This window comes from Alosa pseudoharengus, unplaced genomic scaffold, assembly GCF_046254945.1.
Source record: "Alosa pseudoharengus isolate Yale_2024_CS ecotype anadromous, Long Island Sound unplaced genomic scaffold, YU_APseudo_1.1 YU_APseudo_1.1_scf_8, whole genome shotgun sequence".
Classification (NCBI taxonomy): domain Eukaryota; kingdom Metazoa; phylum Chordata; class Actinopteri; order Clupeiformes; family Clupeidae; genus Alosa; species Alosa pseudoharengus.
In genome coordinates, this window is record NW_027468870.1 from 11,931,694 (window position 1) to 11,942,078 (window position 10,385).

Consider the following 10,385-nt stretch of genomic DNA (forward strand, 5'->3'; position numbering starts at 1 on the left):
AAAGGTAAGCACAGAAAGGCAGTCTGCAGTATCTGCATCAAGCAACTATGACAAAACATTCACACCAAGTGTTTTATTCCTCAGTTGCCAAGAATATCTTTGTTCAAACGATGAGTGTGTGTTTTACTTGATGTTTTATTTATCATTTCTTTTTTGAAAACTGACACTGCCAAAGCTTTGTGTTCTCCTTTATTGGTACCCCTACGTGGTCCTGAGTCCAGTAGAAGAAATCCGAAATGTCCGATAATTTGCACAGGTCAGTCCGTGAACACATAATGTGCCCTACTGTATTTGCTTGTGGTCCAGCTCTTGTGACATAGCGCCACCGCGTTGGGACCCTAAATCTGTGACTACCGGTACACACACATTCACACACACACACACACACACTCACAGTGACAGCTGCAGACTCACCCTCTGAAGTCTGTCGGCCTCCTGTTAAATGGTTTTGGCTAGCTCAGCATCAATCTGTCAAATTCCAGTTACTTCAGCTCTAGCAGTATTCTAAATGTTTGAATGGAATTGTCTTCACTTTAATTAGGAATATATATACCCTTCACAAGGGTGATTATCCTTAGTGAAAATCAAGACAGGCCAGATCAAAATGGAGAAGAGTATTTTACTGAGATGTGAGAATGAAGCTTGTGTTCAAATAGCGTTTCATTGTGTTTCTGGGTCTCTCTGTGATGGCAGACGGGTGGGCTTGGCACCGTTGGGAGTAGACCATTAGTTCTGTTGCATTCAGCAGTCTCGTCCATCTGTACAAAAGACCAGTGTAGGGCAGTTGCCGTACTAACGCAGTTGGAGCCTATCTCTCGCATTCTGTGTAAAACCAAACAGGTGACGTCATATCAGTAGTACATATACCTCAAACCCTGTGTGATCTCTTCACTATACTGTGAGCCAGGGAAGCTTCTCACATGTCACAGCTGCTCTCACTGGTCTGTGCTTTCCTTTGGAGTGAAAAGTGCAAAATAAAGGAGACAAAGTGGCCTTCTATTAACATCTACCGTATTTTCCAGACTATAAGTCGCACCGGAGTATAAGTCGCACCAGTCAAAAAATGTGTCATGAAGAGGAAAAAAACATATATATAAATATATATATATGTTGCACCTGAGTCGCAGGACCAGCCAAACTATGAAAAAAGTGCGACTTATAGTCCGGAAAATACGGTAATTTTGAAACCATAATTATCCTAATTAACTGCAGCCTTAATCAGTATTAGTTCAATAAGATATATCTGCTCTATGTAAAGAATTACTATGACAGGTGGTTTAAAATGATTAATATTTCACCAGCATCACACCAGTGAAGTTATAAAATATAGTCTATGTGCAATATATCTGTCTTAGATGAAAGGCGATTTATATGTTATTTGGGCCTTTGAAACCATTTATTTTGGACTTATTCGATATCTACTCCATTGTTGAATAATATGTTGCACGTGGTTGATGTTGGATGGGAGAGGCAGTAGTGTGGCTTAGCTACCCTTTGGCTTTTATGTAACGCACAGCGATTTGTAGGGTTGACTGTTGACTAACTCATACTATAGCTGTCAGCCAAACACCTCCGTTTCTTCTGTTTTTCTTTATGAAAAAAAGGCTTTTTCGTTTGTAACTTTGCTCTGTTGTTGACAGTGTTGTGGTGAATATTGATACCCTTACTAACAGTGAGTAAAATCCTTTGTTGTTTTTTTCTCATAACTCTATAAAAATATGGTGGATAGTGACTGTATGGGGAATACTTTGCCATGTTATTTTATTACTTCTGTAACAGTTGATTTCTCCCTTCAAGCATATACTGTGTAGACAATATATCTGATCCCACTGTGTGTGTGTGTGTGTGTGTGTGTGTGTGTGTGTGTGTCTGTTTGTGTGTGTGTGTGTGTGTGTTTGTGTGTGTGTGTGTGTGTGTGTGAGAGAGAGAGAGGGGGAGCATGTCAAACATATTATACGCATCAGTGTGTATTTGTGTGTTTGATCTCTATGCCTATGTTTTTTTCCGTTTTCATTTCCATTGTGTGCCGAAACACTTTATTAACTCGGAAGCTTCACATTGTCCATGTGTTCAGTCCCTTCAGCTGAAATGTGAGACGTACCCTGGGTACAAAAGAAGGGGCCCTGCATCTGAGTCTGTGATGAAGAGTCATATGTCCTGTGGTTTATAAAGTACAGTATCGATGTGTTTTACAATCCATTGTTGTATAGATTTTTTGTAACACTGCTTGTACAATGAACTTGGGCATATATCAAGTGACATATCTATTACATGAAATCAGATATGCTTTCAATCAGTATGCATGTATTAAAATGAATAAAAATATGAAAGATATAACGTGTTGACTTTTTCCACATCATCTCTTAACAACTTTTGAATTGGAATTTTTCTGTAACGGGGCTGATTGGCACAATTCAATCAAGTAATTTAGACATACATCATTTAGCCAATAGACCTCTATCAGATGCTGATTTGTTTGTTTGAGTCCTTGCCTTATTCCCAGTGATTCAAATTCAGGGCCATCTGGACTTCCTCAGCAGCAGGCGCCTCCTATGGGTAGGACCTGCAGGAGGGATTAATTAACCTTTTATCTATACGGAGAACACTGATGTTGAACAGGCCCCCCTTACGAAGGCCTTGCCTTTGATAAACGCCAGGCAGAGGGCATGTTATAACACAGCAGACACCTTCAAAGAAGCCTTGGAAGGACACATAGGGTGAAGATGACTTGCAAAGACGTGAGGTGCTTGAGGTAAATCAGCTGATGTAGAACACAATTAAAGACTTATGGTTGTCATTTCTCTATTGCACAGGTGGACAACAAGGTTTATTCGTGTGTTTGTGTGTGTGAGTGTGATCCTGCATGTATGCGTGTGGGTGTGTGCCTCCGTTTGTGTTTATTTCTATGTATCTCGCAGCAGAGAGGAGGCCAGGAGGTTGTCTTTGAAATGACCTTGCGTCGGGTTATTTTTTTCTTTTCTTTTTTCCAACCCCTCCCATGCTAAATCAGAGCCGGAGTCCCAGACAGGAAAAGAAGCCGTGCCGAATCCTGTTTGTCTCCCTGTACCCACCCCACCCTCCCCACCCCCTCCCGCGCCTGTGACGTCACATGCTGCCTCCATCCCTGAGTCTCCATCTGTTCTGCCCACAGACGGCCAGGAAGGGACGGTGCCATCACCATGCCCGCCGGGCATCAGCTGACACATAGCCACACAATGCCACATACCGGTGGCATTTTTTTTTTTCTTCTAAAAAAAGCAGCAGCCAGGGTGGTTGGTCAGTTTAAGCTGTGGACCTTGTTGGCATCAAATATTGGTTGGTAAGTCAGTACAAGGCCAGTGACATTCCAAGCTTAAATTGCCAAAAAAAGAAAGTATTTTCAAGAATAACCTAAAATCCTGATTTAGTTTCAGTAAATATGTTTGCCACGAGAGTGAATTTTAGATGTTGCCCCGAGTGTGTAGTTCTTCATGATGCAAATGAGATGTGTATCTCATCCTTCTACAGTATATGTACACAAATAAGGAGCCACACATTGACCCTGCAATCTAGTTTTCTTTTTATGTAAACATCATTCAGTACATACACTTTGAGCTCAATGCAGTGAGACACATTGAAGTTCCTTGGTTAAATATCAAGTGAAATACAAAGAAAGGTGACACATCCATGATATTTTTAAGCCTTTCTAGATGTTGCACTGATGTTGCACTGAATGGTTTGCATCCTTTTGATACCAAATTGGTTGGTTTGCTAACAAGTCACCCAATAGAGTACCTGCCATGTAGAAGTTTAAGCAGATGATGATGTTAAGAGTTGCTAGGTTGGCACAAGTTATGGCAACACTTCACTTGAAACTGTCACATAACCTGTCAAGGGCATGGCTGGATATTAATGACAAAACAGTGACAGAATAGAGCATATCAGCAGACACATCCTTGTTAGGCGATGTAGTAGTGTATAGACAATCTGACAAGTCAAGCTCATTAAGACATGTATGCAATGATGCACCATTACAAAGCGAACAATGGAGCTTTAAGTCATAGCTAGTTTGGCATACGAGTACCTAAACAATACAAAATACAAAATCTTCAAGTATATCAGATTCACTGCCAAAAAATGTTTTTGACACGAGAAAACTGCACATCTTCTTCATTGAAACAGTTGCTCTAAACATCAAAGTACATTATTGACAAAGATTACATTTATCTTTTCAAGATTAGTATACCAGTTACACACAGGCTCCACAGTATATTATTGCCAGTGACAGTAGATAAGGCAAAACAAAACATTCCGTTTGGTTTTGTGTTGGACCAGGTATTGACATTTTATATTCTTACCACGTGGCCATTGGTTCTGTGCATAAGTGTCATTCAGTTATCCATAAAAATATAAAGACAGTATAAAACTATGCTACAAATAGGTACAAACAACCAAAATTATATTTTAGAAATCATAGCTCTGTTGAGGTCATCCTCAAAGAAACTTCCTTATAAGATAGTGCTATTGTACGTTTTTACAAATACAAGTAATCTAAATTGAATATCCATCAGTTCAAAATAGGCTCAAGAAAACATTTTGCAATGCATCTTGCAATACAGGGCAAAACTGGGCGATGATGATTCAATGATTGCCAGGCCTGCCTAACATGTACTGTTAAAAGGCCAATATGTGAAATTGGCCAAATTTAGATGTACAACTTAGTTGAATATACAGAAAAAGTGCACACGTTATCTTTGCCAGTGTTTGTATGAAGCACTGCAACTGTTCCACCAGAGAATGGTATGATCGCCAATAATTGTGCAAAACTTGTAAAAAATGCATTTGGTGACACTGCCTGACTATGTTTTAAGCTGTTTTAGTCGGCTGCGAATGAGCTGTTTCCCCCTTAACTATGAATTATTGATCAGGACTGCTGCATCTGGCATTTCCTTGATAGTTTCTCACCAGCTATCCTCAGTGTGAGGGGAATACTCAGCATCCAACACAGGCCTTGAGTGGTAACTGTATGCAATCCGCTGTCCATGGTACTTAAAGATTTCTTTTACTTCTACTTTTCCCATGAAAAGGCCATTTTATCCTACAATATCTCTATCCACTCATAGCTGTGTGGAGAGACACACACAATCATCTTTTGAGTTACCGCCTATATAATACACCTATATAATAAAATCATCTGTGGAAGATAGTCTTAAATATCTATGTGTGATGAGAAAAGCAAATTGATGTACAGCTCCATTCACAGTGATATGTGTACTGACCACCAACTACACCAACAATGGGGGTCTACATTACATTCTTCACAAACCTTGGGCCCCGAGAAGACAGTGCACATTAAAATCAAGTAATATTTCCTAAGTAAACTCCCAGTTTCTGTATGGTGCACAATGGAAAGTATTCAAATGTACAAAACTAAAAGGTGACTCTGATACATAAATACATTAAATATTAACCATAAAATGCAGTTGGAATCATAACCAGACCTATGCATTCTCGTTTCCAGTTACAATACATGGATCATTGAAGGGTGTGTGTGTGTGTGTGTGTGTGTGTGTGTGTGTGTGTGTGTGTGTGTGTGTGTGTGTGTTTTAGAACAGGTTAGATATCTACACATCACTTGGTGTCCTTGGACGCATGGTGAAACTATGGGGCAGGCATCCACAACAGGCGAGTCTCAAAGACCGTTGGATGTCTGGGTTTCTGAATGCGTATATAATAGGGTTGATGAAGGAGTGGCAAATGGCAGGGAGCGCGGTGAGATACGCGTACATGGCAGGATACCTGCTGTCTGCCACCAGGGAGTACATGGCGAAAGGGACCCAACAGAGTGCAAACGTCCCGAGGATGATGGAGAGAGTGGATACCCCTTTGGTGGTGGAGGACGCGTGAGAGGTAGTCATAAAGTGCTGCACCGCTATTTGTTGTGCGTGCCGGAACGCGATCTTACAGATCTGCAGGTACAGTTGCAGGATGAGCGCGAAGACGAGAAGGAAAGACACCGCCAACGCGGCGGCGTTGTTTTTGTTGATGGGCCGGCAGATGCTGCAATTCGCCTCATCCTCCAGGCAGTTCCATCCAAAGATCGGCAGCGAACCCAGAGCGGCGCTAGTCAGCCAGATGAGAATCAGCGTGACGTAGGTGAAAGTCACTGTGCGCTCCGTGTGATAGGTAAGCGCGTTGTAGAGCGACAGATACCGGTCCACGGTGATGGCCAAGATGTTGAGCACGGAGGCAGAAAACGCGGTGATGAGCAGTCCGGCGGACAGAAGCGTCACCAGCCCCGTGTCCAACATGTAGGTGACTACGAAATTCAGGATGAGCCCCAAGCCCGCGAGCATGTCTGCGAATGCCAGACTACCGATGAGCACGAACATAGGCGCTCGCAGCGTGGGTGTGTAAACTATTAAGGCGATCACTACCGCATTCTCGAAGGACACCAGCGTCCCTGCCACACACACGACAACGTCCCAGGGGTTGACAGCGACCGGCTGCAGCTCCGTCGTGAGGGTGGGAGAGTCGTTCCTACTCTCTTCAACAGTGAAGATCAATGAAGAGGTGTTGTAGAGTTGGTTACTCATTGTTGCGGCATGAGAGTGAATCATTGCTGTGAAAGGTGGAGTGGGTAGAGAGGGAGGGAGGGACAAGTAGGTGGAGGAAATATATATTATACGAAGTCTGCAAGAGCTTTTAGCTTAACGTCTGACTGATTTGTAGACTCTCATATATTTACCCTGATCGCGTTTTATGGAGAGATTCCAGAAAGAGACATCAACTACAGCTACACACGCTCTCGTTCAGTAAACGAGCGAATGAGGGAAATTTGGAAACAGCCGCTGAAAGTCTTAAGAAATGCTCATACCACCGGCAAAGTAAGCCCTGACACATTTAATAGGTGGATTGCACAAGCAAAAATAGCGAATCAGGGACGTCAACGTTCAGGGTTCACTGGGTCCGACGGCATTCTATTGTTGGAATCGATTTCCATTTTTAGCCCACCATCAGGCACAAGCAGAGACCTGTGGGGTTTATGTCACTGATCGTCCTATGCACTTTAATTCTCTCCAAGCACAATAATAATAATAATAATAATAACAATAATTATTATTATTATTATTATTATTATTATTATTATTATTATTATTATTTAGGTATCTTAGATCTATCTCCAAAATGATATGATAAGCTATTTTTACGCTGGTAAATTAGAGCAGCACACCCAAGAAGATATGAAAGCTTGCCACCAACCAGAGCTGCCGCGCGAGCCTCCATGTCACTCCCATCAAGTGGCGAAATGACGGTCTTTCAAAGAAACCCCTGTGCATTCCGTGACAACCTCTTGGAAGGAAGATGGAGTCGCAGAGAAAGGGAGAGAAAAAGAGAGAGACACGCTCACAGAGGCGGAACGAAACGAATCTCCGCCACCTTATCCCTTCAAAGCACGTCTTTGCCCGTTGTTGTATTAACTGATATTAATGTTGTTTTCATCTCTTTCTCACGGGAGGAGCGCACAGCCTTGGGCTGTCGCTATGCTGAGGATATTGGTAGTCTATAGTCTGTGTCTCTTGGTTGTGCCTACCCTATTGGTCCTGAGGTTGCATCTCACAATTGACGTCAAATGTTCTCCTCATTCTTGAGCGGCCGGTTAATTCACAGCCTGTGATCTTCGACATGTCCTGAAAGATATAGAGGCTAATACTGACGACTGAGCCTAGCAATATCGATCAGTCAAAAATAGAGTGCATACAACTAATAGAAATGCCTAATCGACTCAAATTAGAGCTAGAATGTAGACAGGTAGCCTAATGTGTGACCAAAGATTTTGTTGTTGAGGTGCCTTCACTGTCGTTGATGTCACATACTATTTTGCACAACACTTAAGACGTGGTTGGAATGTTTCCAGCAAGAGACTTCTAAAAAAACATTCAGAGTAATTGATCACTGATATTGATGACTTGGTGATTTCACCTGATCTCTCAATTGTAAAAAATGTATTGTATTGCCTTTAGATACTGATCTCTTAACTTGCAAAACCCATGTATTTGTAGGCTACTTTAAATGTAAGTCTAGTCCCAGGCAAAAAACATGCACTTTGACCTTTTCTGTTGGGCCAAAGATTAGTCTCCACCTCATCACGGGGAGTAGGTTGATGTCCAAAAGATCTGGAAAAACAGAAGAACTCTATCTAAAACAAATCCTTATCAGGGAACATGGATGTGATAATCTGATCTGAATGAATACCAGTATCATCTCTCCTTTTGTCTGATAATCAAATTGTTTTGACTGAAATGTTCCTTAAACAATCAGTGAGTAAGGCAGTAGACTCAATCAGTGAGGCACTGAGTAGGTCCCTACTTTATCACAGACCATGCCAGCAATGCCCATACCACATGTCTCAGTATTTTCTATTCATGTTGTGCTCTATGCTTGAAAAGTGCTATATAAATAAATGTTAAATAACATTATTAAATAATATTATTATATTAAATAATAAATAAAATTAAACAATTAAATATTATTATATTATTATTATTTATTATTTATATTATTATTATTTCACAATGCTTATGATGTAACCTTTTTCCTTTTTCCTACTAGGCCTATTCTGCCAGTGAGCTTACCTCAAACAGAATGCTTGTTTATCTGCAAGTACATACCTGTGGTAGTAGGCAACAAGCTTGCTTAATTTTTTTGTGATATGCCATAGGGACAATGAAATAGTTGTTAAGGAGTTACAGGAATACACCATTGGAATATACCATTGTAGGTTACAGTCCGCTTCTTTTAACAGAAACAACTAGTAAAATAGTCCTTCAAAAAGGCTCGGATACTTTTTACTTTTATACTTTAAGTACATCTCAGAGTCTGTACTTTGTTACTTTTACTCGAGTAAAGAAGCTGAATCACTACTTATACTTTTGCTAGAGTCTTTTTTTTCTGTACTTCTGCTTGAGTATGGAAATTGTGTACTTTTACCATCTCTGCATAAAACCAATAATAAGTTGTGCTATCTCAACTTATCCTTAATTTATCACACACAGGATTCTGAAGTGAGCTGTGCTGAGTGTCTCCTTTTTGCACTAATTTTGAGCCAGAACATGCCAGCCACAACAGTGCTAACACATCAAATCCCAATTATGATATACACATGAAACACGTAAATGTTCAAGTATGTTACACATGGCACTGTTAAAGCCTATAAATAGCACACAGGCACGTTTGACAGTTTTTTAAGTGATTGACTGACTCGTGTCTATGTGTCTGTTCAGAGTTCACTTTTTCGTAACACTGCATAACAGCACAGAGAGAGAGTGACCAGTCATGACGTAAAAAGGACTGAAGAAACTGTAGGATGCATATAGCCCCCACAATACACACACACACAGAAACACAAAGAGACACACACAGACACAGACATGCACACAAACACAGACAGACACACACACACACAACACATAGCCTACACACACACACGCACACGTACACACACACACACACACACACACACACACACACACACACACATTCACACCCCTTGGCCCGGTAGGCCTGTGCAGTAATTCATCCCTGCTCTGGATGGCCTCGATGGAGGGGAGTGAGGAACCGGTGACGCGTTGGGCAGATTTCACGACCCTCTGCAGTGCTTCCTGGTCATGGGCAGAGCAGTTGCCATACCAAACTGTGACACAGTTGGTGAGGATGCTCTCGATGGTGCAGCGGTAGAAGTTCACCAGGATCTGAGGAGACAGATGGACCTTCTTTAGTCTCCTCAGAAAGAAGAGACGCTGGTGAGCCTAGAATAGACGCTGGTGAGCCTATGAAGCCTTATGTTTCATGTTAGTATTAAAATATTATCCCATTACTATCCCATTTGAGAGGGGCTAGATATACAACACCTGTTCACCATCAAAGATTTATTTACAAATATGTGGACTTGTGTGCATATAAAAGTATTGTGCAAAATAAACAAAAATGTACAAAGTCAACAAGATGTCTATAAAGACAGTTTGCAGAGTTGGCAAGTGTGCAAGCTGTCATTGAGTAGACAATTTCAGGGTTAAGTGCCATCCAGAATGGTGGCACAAATCTATTTAGGTGTCTATTTAGGAGTAATCTCCATTATGCAATTAAGAAATGAATCCATTAGGTAATTTATTAGGGTATGCAATGCAATGGCTGCAGTGCACTGTTGGTGGGGAAAAGCAGCAAGGTCAAATGTACTGCAAAAAAGGTTGCAATTATGTTTCTCTTTGAGATCTCCTGAGATGGACACTGCAAATTAGGGTTTAACTTTCTTTTTCATTTTAAATTTTGTACAGAAAATAAATGATTACATATTCTCTGTTAAAATGACAGCTTCAAATCTCATAATCATATCATAATCATAATAT

At 41.0% G+C, this 10,385-nt stretch overlaps 1 protein-coding gene across 1 annotated transcript; it reads right to left on the bottom strand.

The window, feature by feature from the left end:
* Positions 1-5,603: 5,603 nt before the first annotated feature.
* Positions 5,604-6,599, bottom strand: gpr185a (G protein-coupled receptor 185 a). The gene has a single exon (XM_076274737.1). The coding sequence runs from the start codon at positions 6,597-6,599 to the stop codon at positions 5,604-5,606; it is 996 nt and encodes a 331-aa protein (XP_076130852.1).
* Positions 6,600-10,385: the final 3,786 nt, after the last annotated feature.

What these genes read in the sequence shown, in the direction of transcription:
- gpr185a (XM_076274737.1), bottom strand. Translation starts at nt 6,599, where the DNA reads ATGATTCACTCTCATGCCGCAACAATGAGTAACCAACTCTACAACACC.